The sequence below is a fragment of the Xyrauchen texanus genome, chromosome 28 (genome assembly GCF_025860055.1).
Source record: "Xyrauchen texanus isolate HMW12.3.18 chromosome 28, RBS_HiC_50CHRs, whole genome shotgun sequence".
Classification (NCBI taxonomy): Eukaryota; Metazoa; Chordata; class Actinopteri; order Cypriniformes; family Catostomidae; genus Xyrauchen; species Xyrauchen texanus.
In genome coordinates, this window is record NC_068303.1 from 3322454 (window position 1) to 3337303 (window position 14850).

Here is a 14850-nt window from a genome sequence, read left to right on the forward strand (position 1 = left end):
TACAGATATAAAATCCTTAGTCTGGTGAATATACAGTGCCTTGCAAAAGTATTCAGACCCCTGAACAATTATATCGTAGTACTGAATAACAAATGGTGCAATGAAATTTCATTCGGTTTGATATTTTATTTTAAAACACTGGAAATCAAATTCAATTATTGTTAGGTGACATTGGTTTTATTTTGGGAAATATAAAATAATTTTTTTTATTAAATATCTTGCTTGCATGAGTATTCAACCCCTGTGCTGTTGAAGCTGCCAGGTTACACCGATGAAAGAAATTGCCCTAATGAGGACACAATTATTTTACCATTGGCATCCACCTGTGAATCATTACAGTTGCAATCACATTTTCTATGGGTTCAAAAAACCCATTGTTGAAGGATCATTAGTCAGGCTGTGAATCTGAAGGAAAATGAAGACCAAAGAGCATTCCACAGAAGTTTGAGAAATAGTAATAGAAATGCATAGATTAGAGAAAGGGTTCAAAATAATATTCAAATGTTTGGATGTCATAGTGAGTATCAATAATCAGGAAGTGGAAGCTGCACCACCCCACCCAGGCACTGCCAAGAAAAGGCTGTCCCTCAAAACTCAGCGCTCTAACAAAAAGGAGACTTGTGAGAGAAGCCACAGAGAGGCCAACAATCACTTTGAAGGAGCTACAGAGTTCAGTGGCTGGGAGTGGAGTAATGGTGCACCTTATCAAGAGCACAGCATAACGCTGACCTGTAAGGGAGGGTGGCAAGAAAGAAGCCGTTACTCAAAAAGTACCATATGAAAGCACATCTGGAGTTTGCCAGAAAGCATGTGAGTGACCCAGCTGATTTGTGGGAGAAGGTTTTGTGGTCAGATGAGACCAAGATAGAGCTTTTTGGCCAAAACTCAAAGTGCTATGTGTGGCGCAATCCTATGCCTTAAGACACCCCATCCCTACAGTGAAGTATGGTGGTGGCAGCATCATGCTGAGGGGATGCTTCTCATCATGCTTCTATTCTCCACGGCATCCACGCACAACTCACCACACGCCCCACCAAGAGCGAACCACATTATAGTGACCACTAGGAAGTTACCCCATGTGACTCTACCCTCCCTAGTGTAACGGGAGCCAGCTGGTAGATAGCTGTGCAGTGTGTAAACCTAGCGACTGACACTAGAGGCTGTAGCCTTTAGCCTCCTTGTTAGAGCACCCGCCTCCCACGCCAGAGACCTAGGTTTGAGTCCCGTACGGAGCGGGTAGAACAAGAGCGTAACACTAGCAACCGGGCCAATTTGGTTGCTTAGGAGACCTGGCTGGAGTCACTCAGCACGCCCTGGATTCAAACTCGCGACTCCAGGTGTGGTAGTCTGCGTCAATGCTTGCTGAGCTACACAGACCCTAACATTGTTGAGATCTAAATGAGTGGAGCTTTTGCTTAAGTTCAAAAGTCTAAGGTACAAAAGGATCATGCTGTATGTTGCTTTACTCGAGGAGCAATTACTAAGTATTTAGCATGCTAATATATGCTATTGCTAGCCAGGGCTGGACTGGGAAGAGAAATCGGCCTGGGATTTTACATAGAAACTGGCCCAAAATTCGAAATTTTAGGGGGCTGTCCTTTTCTGCATATCGCAGCACCAAATTGTGGTCTGTTCTGCGTAACGCAGTGGCGCATTTTACCTTATCGCGGCACGTTTCGCGGCTGACTCATCGGCCCGCTCCGTTCTCCGGAGGGCCAGTCTGCCCCTGATCGGCCCCAAAGTGCGTCAGCCCACCGGGAAAATGCCCAGTATGCCAGATTACCAGTCCAGCCCTGTTGCAAGCTAAAAGTTAGCCAATTAGCATGACCCTATAGCATAAATCATTAATGCAAACATAACACTTCTTATGCCTTAAGACACCCCATCCCTACAGTGAAGTATGGTGGTGGCAACATCATGCTGTGGGGATGCTTCTCATCATTAATGTGACAACTATACTATGTAAAACTGAAGTAATGAATCACAGTGTCTCTTAAAATCGCTCTGAGGCTGCTTAATATGGTCATTTAAAATTATGTGAATAAATAATGTTTAGAGACAAAGAATTAATGATATAAACGAAGAGGAAAAATATGTTGATTTAACTTAATTGATTCATGTGGAACCGATATACTTGATTAAATCGTGTAAATTCAAAGCAGTATTTTCGGTGTGATTAGGCATATAAACAATTTTTAATTGCTTGCGTATATACTTGCATATATATACGTGTATATATATTTTTTTCGTGATGGAAATTACAGTGCAATATGCAAAGCAAACATTGAGCTCAGATCGATCCTTTGAGTGCAGTATAGGATATCTCAGCACTTGTTTTTCAACAATCATGTTCATATGGAAATGATTACATCTAAACAATGTCCTTTGTGTCCTTGGACAAGTGCACTGAAATTTAAACATGCCTTGCATGCATGAAATTTGTTTATATTTCAATTATAAAGCCATGAATGCATTATTTCTACAATCGAGCATTGAAGATCATATGAAGTTCAATCTTTCCCGTGATTATTAAAACCAAAATAAATAAATTGATAGGTTTATAAATAGAACCATCAGCAGATTTAACAGTTCTCTTTATCAAGAATAATATAGTGGTCAAATTAAATTAAAAACAGGGATGATCTTTAATTGACAAACTACAAATTTAACAACCACAGAGACCCCCAGTTGGCACTCATCTGTTGCTAAATGTTAAAGAATGTTCTCATTGGATGGGCAGCAGAGATTATCGATAACTGTTTTACATTTTGCATGCTGAAAATTTGATAAAGAGTGTAGTTAGTCTGAAAGAGGCAGTCTCAATTGTGATCTCTATACATTCTGTGTCACCCAACTTGACCGCTAGGGGGCTACATATTCAAATAAATTGAATTGAGTTGTTAAAATAGGCCAAATTGAGTAAGTTATGCTCGCTTGTATATCCAACACATCAATGCAAAATCACCAGTGCTAAAACATCTCCAGACATGCAGAAATACATTTAGTTTCAGATCAATGCTGGTGATTTTCTTGAAAAATGCTCTGAACTGATGAGTGTGTTACTGTAGTACCATATCCACAAAGTACCACAGTACAAACATGGTACTTTTGAGTGTATATCACAGGTTACATTAATGTGATTGATTGATGGACACAGGTAAATTATGTTTTAATGACACATATTTCATAAGGATAATTTAAATAACCATGAAAGAGGCAAATAAGTTATTCAGATCGTGTTGTATTTTTTTTTCAGTCATTGTCATTATTAATTAGTAAATTGATTTATATTACAAAAATGTAGTGTTTGAAAGTTATTTTCAATGCTTTAAGATATTTTAAGTCTGACTAACTGTATTAAAGGAACCAAATGGCAGTTGTGCGACAAACCTCCACCCAGTGCAAACACAGAATGTTCCTTTAACGTTATAATTTGGTTCCTGTTTGGTCATTTCAAATTTTGGGGGGGAACCGATTCCTTACCTTCTAGGAATGTTCTCTTTAGGCTCTAATTTTTGCAACCATAAATTAACATTTCCATAACGTTGCAGGGAGGTTTTTGTGTGACAACCTAATAAGAACGTACACGGAACGTTATCTAATGGTTATTTTTAGGTTTTATTTTTAGAACCATAAATTAACCTTCCCAGAACATTGCAGGCAACCCCCAGGTTACCCCCATAATCAAAACAAGCACGTACACCCCCCCCCCCAAAATATATTTTCTAGCGAAATCTACGCCCTTTGCACTACCTATTCTGCGTCTAATATGCACACACATTTGGTCCACACAAACTTTTTTCAGGGTCTTCCAAATAGCTTGTTTTGCGCCCCTTAATGGCGCTGTGACAAGAGGATGGAATTCGAAAGGTCTTTCCGAAATGAAGTAAGAAAATCTTAGATAGCATGTGTAGCTCAGCGAGTATTGTCGCTGACTACCACCCCAGGAGTCGTGAGTTTGAATCCAGGGCGTGCTGAGTGACTCCAGCCAGGTCTCCTGAACAACCAAATTGGCCCTGTTGCTAGGGAGGGTAGAGTCACATGGGGTAACCTCCTCGTGGTCGCTATAATGTGGTTCTCGCTCTCGGTGGGGCGTGTGGTGAGTTGTGCGTGGATGCCACGGAGAATAACGTGAAGCATCCACACGTGTTACATCTCAAATTAATAAGTATGTCCTTAACACCTTGTGTGCTAAACTCGTGCTTACTTCCGCATTAGATGTCTGGGCATTTGCACGTGATGAAATCGTACAAAATAATATGAAATAGCCAATTCTTCAAATATGTATGAATTTTCATGAGACTGGGTTGGATCAGAACAAGACATGAATTGTAGATTTATTGACGTACAACAGGGTTGCAGAAAAGATATCAGTATATAGAGATTAGGGGAACGTTAGTAAAACGTTAGAGGAACGTTCTATTAGAAAGTAAAGAAAACTCTCCTGGCGAACCAAGAGAGAACGTTAGAATGTCCGTTCTGGGATTCAAGAATTGTTATCTGGGACAGACTGATGATGATAAATTGCCCAAGGAGGTTTTTAGATGAATAATTTACCCCAAAATGTATATTGTCATCATTCTGTCACCGTCTCACCCTTCATATTGTTCCATCCTCCTAACATGTATTACTTTCTTCCGTTGAACACACCATTTAAGTAAATTGCTCAGTCTCAGTCACCTTTCACTTTCATTGTGTTGAGAAAAAAAATACCCAATAATTATTGAAAATAATTATTGGGTAATAATAAGTGAAAATAGTGACCGAGAAACTGACTGAATCATTTTAAAAGCCTTATATCAAATTTCATGGCGTGATTACATACAAAGTCAATGCAAAGATGCAAATAGACACGAATTTGCGCCGGGTGGCACGAACAAAGCGAATGACACAACTCGAACAAGCGAAATCGTTTCATTCGCTCTATTCGAAATTTTTCAACTTGAGCCAGAAATTCGCTTGACGCGTTGTCGCGAAAGACTATCAGCACTGAGATTGTCCGGATGTCACTGATGTACTGATGTAGTAGCAGAAGAAATCTGGAAAAATGGATGAAAATATTGTTGTAGCACCTGGAATTGTACGACACAACATCATACATGTACAGAGACCGGACGAAAAAAGACATTGCTTGGAGGAAAGCGAGCGAGGAAGTTGGACTACCTGGTTAGTTCTGAAAATATGCGCGTCTACTTGATTCCAGCTATTGGTTGTACTTTACTATGAACCAAGTCGTAGAAGCCCCTCCTCCTGTCCTTTCCTAGAAGAGAAGGGGGAATACTCGCGGGCTCGTGTTACTCGCGGTAACGCGATTTTAAACACAAATTTATAATCCAGCGGCCAAACTCGCGTTAGCAATGCGAGGAGAAAATTTTCTTAGCGTTGTATGTTGCACCATAAAGCTGCGTTCACACTGCCAGCGACAAATCACTTCATCTCATTAATTTTCAATGAGAGCTGGCAACTTCCGAAGACACGAGCGACGGTGACGTAACAAAGATGAGACATGTTTAACTTTATGCAAATGAGGAGAAACTTTCGGGAGCAACAGCCAATACGAGAGAAGATGTAGAGCTCATGTGATCCTTCACTCTCTCTCAACTCCTGCAGTGATGGAAAGATGGAGGAAAGGCTAATCCTTGCTGTTAGCAATTTACCATACAAGTCTCTGCCAACGTACAGGGACATATTTAAGAAAAAGGATGCGAGGAAAGGTGTACCTCAGATTGTGGGGATTCCAAGTAGGTTTAAATCATCAAATAGCCTGTAAAATTAACTATTAAATAATTTGTTTTGAAAATGTGATACATGTATGACAGCAAACGAAACCTAAACATGATCAGATATAGTGAATTAAGTTAGCAAAATAATGACCATACTAATATTTTAATAATAATATGAATTGTAAAGAAACAGTGCTGTTTAGACTCTCCAAACACACCACTAGCGACCTAACCGACACCCACTGGCAACATGCAACGACAAAGTAGCTGGCAGTGTGAACGCAACTTAACGCAGCGGCCTGTTTCAGCTTATCAACGACACACCGGGAAAAGTCCCGGTTCTCCCTATGGCTAGTCCGCCCCTGCATCTGAACTTCGTCCGGAATAAATGTCCATATCTGAAACTCATTACACGCGGATGAGTAACATGCACCAGGAATGCCGAAGATCCGCGCGACTTTCCAAAAGCGCATCTCAAAACATCAATCACATACAAGTGACGTCAGAGCTCCGGGTTCAGCCCCCTGTTAAGAAGCACATTCTAGTCTGAGATCCTGTGCATTTGGGAACCGTCTTCACGAGCTGTGGGTGATCAGACCCTCCTCTTCATCTTCATTTCCATCACTCCATCTTTACGGAGATTTGTTTATTTTTTTTTATTGAATAGACATTAAAACCGCTTTGCATCTGGGCAGCATTTCCAACTCCTTTCACCCGATTTGTGATGTATTGAACTTTTGGAAACTTTTGGGAGTTTGGTAAGTGTTTATGTGCATTTTTATCCTTTTATGAATAAACGTATTATTATTATTATTTTTTTTTTTATAAAATGAATGATATTAATGGAGGGAAGTATTGTTGCTTTTAATTTGTATATATTTTAGGTGATATGAAGTGAGATGATCAATGTGTGCACACTGACCCATTTTCAGCAGATCTGAACACTTTTTTTTTTCCATACACGTTTGAATGGTGATTTCATTTTTCCACTGTCCCTTCATTGAGCTTTGGATTTTGACGGTTCATTGGGATAATACTGTGTCCATAGAACCTAAACAAATATATAAAAACATTATAATTTTTACATTTTTGTCTTTTATTTAGAAGTCTAGAAAACTTACCAAATATTCAGGAAATTTGAAGAACTTTTTTTCTCCAATTTGCATTTGCTGTTTGCATCTATGTGAAAATGTTTTGCTGTAGATTTGATTTGTCCATCCATCCATCCATCGTCAACCGCTTATCCTGTGTACAGGGTCGCGGGGGGCTGGAGCCTATCCCAGCTAACATTGGGCGAAAGGCGGGGGACACCCTGGACAGGTCGCCAGTCCATCGCAGGGCCATTTGATTTGTCATGTAGCTTTAATAGTGGACAACAACCCGATATATACTGTGCATGTCTATATATGCAGTTTATTGTTAAAAGTTGGGTCACACTTTAGTGTTTTAAGCCTAAAAAATATTTTAGGTTGAAATTTGCTTATACGAATAAGCAATGGGATGGAAAACTTTTCCGATGGGAAAGTGTATATGATACGTTTTTATTTATTTTTATTATTTAAAAATATTTTACTCACCTTTTTGCATTTTAAATGGTCCTGCTGTGTGCATGTATTGTAGGCTATTTATTGAAGATGTTTTAGATTAATTCTAGACTCTCTATGCTGGAATTTCATGTCAGCTACTTTTATATTGCTGAGTAATAACAATAAATGATTAAAGCTGTGCATGCACTTAATATGTGTACATATTTTGCAAGTTGCTTTTGATTAGACATTGTTGTTGTAATTATAATAACATACAATATATGTAACACAGTCCTAGTAAAATGAGCAAAAGTGGTCCTGAAGTTTGGAGGTAGAGAGAAACTGATATTCTCAGTATGAATATCAGGATTTGAATTTTGCATTTGTCCTGGCCCGACAGCAGGGGGGCGCAAGAATTCTTCAGAAAAGTTTTCCACTCCTAATTTGCGGGTTCCCAGATCAGGCAAATTTCCAGACGATTGCATATAGTCTGAACTCACAGTTTCCGATGTTAAACAGAGGAATCAGTGAAGTTTGCAGTGGCACGGTTGAATTTAACGGTTCGTTCACCCAAAATGAAAATTCTGTCATCCTTTCTTAACCCTTGTGTCGTTCCAAACCTGTATCACTTTCTTACTTACTTGGAACACAAACTTGGAGATGTTTTTCATAATGGGTACTCAGCCTGTCGAGCTCGGAAAATGACATATATATCAACATAAAGAACAATTTTTTAGTCTGTTCCTCACACAGCTATCGTATGACTTCAGAAGACTTGGAGCATAGCACAGATGTTATTTGGGCTATTTTAATTGAGCTTTTTGGTGCTCAAAAAGGACAGTCAGCCTTAGCCCCCATTCACCGTCACTACATGAAAAAAAGAAGCTAGGACATTCTACAAAATGTCTTAATTTGTGTTCCAGGGTTTGAAATGACACGAGGGTCACAGAATCTTCCATTTTGGGTTAGGGTTAGTTTAACTAACTTTTAAACCACTGCAGCGTTTCCTGAGATTAACAGTGACTTATTATAGTTATTGATTTTTAAGCAAATATAAACCACACTTTTCTATGTTGTCCAGAGAGACTGTAGGAATACTGAAGGATAAATGGTTTAAAATAAGATCCGAATGTGATCTATTGCAGAGAGCTGTGCTTGAGGAGCGTGTGTTTGGTTTGACTGGTATTGTTCAGGTAGATTTATGTGGAGAGTGTTTGTGATATGATTAATTTTTCAGATTGATTGATGGTCTGCTGATACTGGAGTGAAGATGTCAGTCAGGCGTTTGGCAGCAGCCGCTCTCCTAACACTCACAGTACTGGCATCAGTGAGAGCGCAAGGTAAAACAGCCAACACATCTCCATCCAATCAACTGCAGTTGCATTAGAAATACTTCAATAGAAATGTAATATCTGTCTTAAATGCACCTATTTATTTGCATAATAACATTTGCTTCTGTTTAAAGTTGTTATAAATGTGTTCGTCATTGTTTCCCAAAGTATTTCTCAAATGTAACCAAATTCATGTAGAAATAAGCATGAAATATGATTTTTCATTTGAATTTTTATAGATTTTTTTTTCATTAAAATGAGCAAAAATTGAGTTTAAATCCTTTAGTAAAAGATTCAATCCTTTATTTAAGAGATTATAAGTTTGTTTTCTCATTTTAGACAATAGTTGAGAACATTAAAGTGGAGTTTTGTAGCTTTTATTTCATGTTTGTTAGCTTTGAGTCCTTGTATTGGTATTGGCTGTTCAAACAAAAGGGACAAGTCCTTCGATATGTCCAGCCTGACCTCATGAAATTTACGTGACAATGGCAACATTTTTGCGAATCAAAATTAGATGCTTCATTACACGTTTTGCTGCAGTTTCCTAGTGAAATGTCCAGCAGGGGGCGCCAAAAGTGAATAAAATAATGTTGTAACCAGACAAGGCTTTTAAGGTGAATATTAGATGGATGTTTTAATGAGCAAAACGTAGCTCTCTAAACTAAAATGTTAACCTAAACCTAACCAATAATGTCTTAAAAGATACAGTAAATGAGAGGTGAACAAAACAGACGCCCTAACTCTAAACCTCCACCTAAACATAAACCTTAAAAGCAAATTCGACATGAAAAGCACATTTACTAAATAAACGCTTCTGTTGCGCTTTCACTTCACTTTCATTTTGAGTGTCCTTGGCTGGGTTCGAGGCTCGGTCTCCGAGTGAGGTGAGCAGCCGTGTCAGTTAATCACAATGGAATAAGTGTGTAAATGTAGGTGGGTCTGTAATACAAGCATTAAAAAGTGTCGTTTTTCAAAATGAAAGTGTTTTGATATTATAGCATAGCAGGGTGTGAGTAATAGAGTGAAACATAACTGTTTTTAAAGTCCTAAAGATCCATAGTACCCGCGATTTGTGTGAAAGTGGATAAAATGCACAGTTGTTGTTACTGCAGCAGAATGTAGAAAGTGGCACTTAAAACTCAGTTTGCAAAAATGTAGTTATAGTAACGTTCATTCTATGAGACTAGGTTGGATATGTCCCGCCCCAACTTCCTGTTTTGATAGGAAGTGGTTCAACACTGGGAAGACAACTGCGCTCACCAAGCCATTTCATGGGGTCTTTAAGTATTCTTTAAGATTTGATAAAAAAGTAAAAATGTGTGATATCAACGAAACCAGGAAATCATGCTTTCATCCTTCCACCAACAGACATCATTGCAAAATTCTCTCAGTGTGAGTCTTCTGCACATAATGTAAGGTTTAGTAGTGACTGTGGTTTAGTTCTGAATATTTTCCAGATGCAACTTCAGACATATAATCATTTGCAGGATACAAGACATCTCAGCCAGACTAACTTTCTAACTTTTGTCTCCAGTTAAACACGTTTTCATGCATTTAAGTATTTATCTGTTTTTTTTTTTAGTAACTGAGCTCATTGGTGGCTTCGAACAGCCTGAGAGGCAGTAAAACTGTGACTTAACCATATCAAATCATTGCATAAACCACAGGGTGTTAAAGCATACATTGCTGATGTCCAGTGGAAAGTATAGTGGAACCTTTTACAGCTTTTAAAGTACAAAAAAGAGAAAATCTTCATGTGGAGGCCAAGTTTCCTCTTCACTGTCTAAGGGAACAAAAAGGCAAAATATGAGCTGTACATTTTTTATTTGATTAGAAAAGTGAGAGCAAGTTCTTGGTAATTCTTTTTTTTACATTTTTTCTATCAATTCAGACATATGGAAAGTAGGAAATGCTGTTACTGTAATTCATATGAAATATTGGTAACACTTTACAATATGGTTCCATTTGTTTACATTATTTAATGCACTAGGTATCATGAACTAACAATGGACAATATATTTTTCCAGCATTTATTTAATTTTTGTTAATGGTACTTAATAAAAACAACATTGTTAGTTCATAGTGAATTAACTAATGTTAACATGTACAACTTTTGATTAAAATGTCTTTTGAAATGGACATTAACCAAGATTAATAAAAGTTAACTAATGTTAACAAATGAAACCTTATTGTAAAGTATTACCGAAATACATTGTTGTTACTCTAAGGCAGGGCTGGACTGGCAATCTGGCATACCGGGCATTTTCCCAGTGGGCCGACGCACTTTGTGGCTAATCAGGGGTGGACTGGCCAGCGGGACAACCGAGCGGGCCGGTGGGTCGGTCACGAAACGTGTTGAGTGGGCTGACGCACTTTGGGGCTAATCAGGGGTGGACTGGCCAGCGGGAGAACCGAGCAGGCCGGTGGGTCGCCACGAAACGTGTTGAGTGGGCCGACGCACTTTGGGGCTAATCAGGGGTGGACTGGCCAGCGGGACAACCGAGCGTGTCGGTGGGTCGGCTGCGATACGTGTTGAGTGGGCCGATGCACTTTGGGGCTAATCAGGGGTGGACTGGCCAGCGGGACAACCGAGCAGGCCGGTGGGTCGCCGCGAAACGTGTTGAGTGGGCCGATGCACTTTGGGGCTAATCAGGGGTGGACTGGCCAGCGGGACAACCGAGCAGGCCGGTGGGTCGCCGCGAAACGTGTTGAGTGGGCCGATGCACTTTGGGGCTAATCAGGAGTGCACTGGCCAGCGGGACAACCGAGCGGGCCGGTGGGTCGGCTGCGAAACGTGTTATGTGGGCCGACGCACTTTGGGGCTAATCAGGGGTGGACTGGCCAGCGAGACAACCGAGCGGGCTGGTGGGTCGGCTGCGAAACGTGTTGTGTGGGCCGACGCACTTTGGGGCTAATCAGGGGTGGACTGGCCAGCGGGACAACCGAGCAGGCTGGTCGGTCGGCCGCAAAACGTGTTGAGTGGGCCGATGCACTTTGGGGCTAATCGGGGTGGACTGGCCAGCGGGACAACTGAGCGGGCCGGTGGGTAGGCTGCGATACGTGTTGAGTGGGCTGATGCATTTTGTGGCTAATCAGGGGTGGACTGGCCAGCAGGAGAACAGAGCGGGCCAGTGGGTCGGCCGCGAAACGTGTCGAATGGGACGCAATAAGCAAAAATGAGCCGCCGCATTATGCAGAACGGAGCACAAACCGGTGCCGCGATATGCAAAAATGGACAGCCGCCAGTTGCCATGTAAAATCCTAGGACAATTTCTCTTCCCAGTCCAGCCCTTCTCTTAGGGTAATGATGGCCAGACAAATTGCATTAGCCAACGCCATTGTTTGTGACAAGTAGTGAAAAGATGCTCCGCACAGCGAACCAAAAGTATTTAAATGACATTTTATGCAATCAGTTCAATTTTGGTTGCACCAAAACTGGATTGGATTGAATAAAGTGTGTGAATTCTAGAATGACTTTCGGGGCAGGGTCTACTCTTTCTATTGTAATTTCTATAGGACATTTTCAGGGTGCAGTCTGTTCAGGTTCATCTTGCGCCAGCCAAATAATTTTATAGTCAACTATAACAAGAAAACACTTTCTAAACAAAACACTGCTACAACAATAATATATCTGTGATATTTAAATCTTTAACGAAGTCACTAAGTAATGACTCTGTTGAAACGTAACGATACAGAATATGCGTATATCTAAAAAGAATATGTTCGTTAAAGTGTCCCCAAACTTTTTATTAACTTCCTTTAGTGGGGTGCATTCCCCAAGGAAAATCTTAAATAATATCTAGAAATGGGGATCCGGGCCCCCCACTATTTGCTTATGGAAGTGTGATAGATGTTGTATGGGACCCATTTGGCAACTGAAATGGAATCGATTGTGACATCTGGTCAGTCAGGTTGGTAAATCTTGATTTTGGTGAACCTATTTTGGTCAAGCTTAAGCCCTGGTCAAAATTTGACCAGAGCCATGGCTTCACAACATATTTTATTGTGATATTCCAACATGCCTTGACACAACCCATATTTTCCACACAGATTCTGACCCATCAAACACAATGGGCACGATTCACAAATTTCTGTGTAAATTGTTGCATTGAATTGAATGCTTCAATTTTCACAAGAATGGTTTAATTATTTCAATAGAAATTCTCACAGCTCATGTTACACAAATGAGGCCCAGCGAGCACACATACACAAAACAAACGTTAAAGAATATCACTTTAAAATATTGCAAAGTCCTCTACGTGTGCGTCTTGTACATGAAGTCTTTAAGTCCCACAAGTTGTACCAAACAACTTTTCATGTACAAATGCATGAGTCTTCTACCTAGACCATCTAGATTGGTGTGTCCCATGTTACATAACCTCTTTTGTTCATATATTAATTTGTGTGTCACCATGCTTTATTTCATATCTCATTAAAGGTGTCATTGACCATGAAAAGAATGTTCACATACGCACTGTTGTCGTTGTGTACTCTTTTAAGCGGTTTGCAATGGAAACTGACCACAGAGTGTTTGTAAATACACCAACTTTCCTCAAGTCCATTGTACAATCAACAGTTCCTTTCTATCTGTGATGACAGCTATTAAGACGGTTCAACACAGCTTATCTATCTTTGTTGAGTTGACTGTAATTGCTGCATGCAAGTTACGTGTTATGGCCAAATGTTTTGTTGAGGTCTTTGTTGAATGCTCTTTACATGTCTATGCTTGAGTAGTCAATGGCCCTATGGTCGGACAGCTCAAACAGATGTCATTTTGACCCAAAATGGCCGCCGTCCACGTATGTTCCATGTTGCTTTGAGTTCTCTCCCAGCAATGAAATTCACTGGTGGAGTTTCGTCCATAAACCTTCTCATAAATACAGCTTTTTGGAGTGGTTTCTTGGAAATAACTTGATTCACCTCTTCTTTCCACAGTAATGCCTCCTTCAGACTTGAGGTTTAAAATTTTAAACGAAAACACAGTACAAATGATATGGAAACAACCTCTGACAAGGATCGAGGGCTTCAGAATACAAGTAATGTCCAGTACAGGTGGGTAGCCCAATGAAAGTGTTTCACATGTTGGAGTTTTAGTGGTTAAACTCTAGACAAGTCAAATTACTGGGTTCTTAAGGAAAAGCAGGAATGTTTCAAATTTAATGCAAATTTGTGGCATAATGTTGATTACCACCAAATATAGATAAGACTCGTCCAAAAAATTGCAGATACAGTTGTAATGGAAGTGAATGGGCCAGTTCATAAACGTTAAAATACAAACTTATTTAAAGTATAGACACAAGACATAAACATTATACATGCCAACATAAATTTAGTGTAATAAAATCTGGGATTTACCACCATAATGGCTTTTAGAACTGGCGTTGCATCGTAATGACAACGAAGTTGTAATATTGGGTATAAATGTACACATGTAAAGTTAGTAAGCAATTTTATTACACTAAAATCATGTTAACATGCATAATGTTTACGTCTTGTGACTATACTTTTGAAACAGTGAGTATTTTAACATATATAGACTGGCCCCTTTTCACACATCGATAATCTAATGATTTTCCCGATGATTATTGAGATTTACTGGGATTATAATATTTTTTTTTTCATGACTGCATAATAGTCTTAATCTTTTCAAACATTTTTCTCAACACAACTTTGGTAAAGTGTGAGCGACAGGGTAAATTAATGGGAAACTGCACGTGTCTGGCGGAGGACATGGCGTGTTCTAAAATTCGAAAACACACGTTCGCCGTCAAAATTCTGAAGAGCGCACGCAACTCACATAGCTTTCCATTAAATTCGACATAAATCATTATTAAAGGACAATGATTATGTACTCTATTCATTACTGGATGATCTATTGTTTATATGTATCTTTCATAGAGCCTTCACAATGTATTTTCAGTTATAAGTACGTTATTTTTGTGGTTTGACAGCTTGAATGAAATGTATATATTCAAGGTTACATACATTTAGTCTGCACAGTTACACCAGTTTCAAACACTAACCTGCAAACTCATAAACGTTACTTTCTTGAAAAAGTACAAAAACCTTCTAAACGTTGGACTGCCATCTGCTACGCCTCATCAGCTCGTCCTGTGTGTGTGTGTGTGAGATACCTTGACACACTTCAGTAAATATTATTTCACCTCTTGTGATCTCCCAACGCTATTACGGGAGACTGTTTAACAGAGGCCAACTGAGTGAATTGGAAAGCACGCAAATAAGGCTTCTAATTTAAATGTCGGCTAATTT

At 39.6% G+C, this 14850-nt stretch overlaps 1 protein-coding gene across 5 annotated transcripts in view; it reads left to right on the top strand.

The window, feature by feature from the left end:
* The first annotated feature begins 6300 nt into the window (after nt 1-6300).
* The window catches only part of LOC127621744 (collagen alpha-1(XII) chain-like), a 122658-nt gene continuing 114108 nt past the window's right edge, over nt 6301-14850 (top strand). For 4 of the 5 annotated variants that reach the window (XM_052095459.1, XM_052095455.1, XM_052095457.1 and 1 more), the window contains exons 1-3: nt 6301-6481; nt 8487-8589; nt 13516-13632. In XM_052095459.1, the coding sequence (XP_051951419.1) occupies nt 8520-8589; nt 13516-13632 (187 nt within the window). In that variant the 5' untranslated portion in view covers nt 6301-6481; nt 8487-8519. The remainder of the gene's footprint in view (nt 6482-8486; nt 8590-13515; nt 13633-14850) is intronic. The other variant, XM_052095460.1, reaches the window with a different exon arrangement.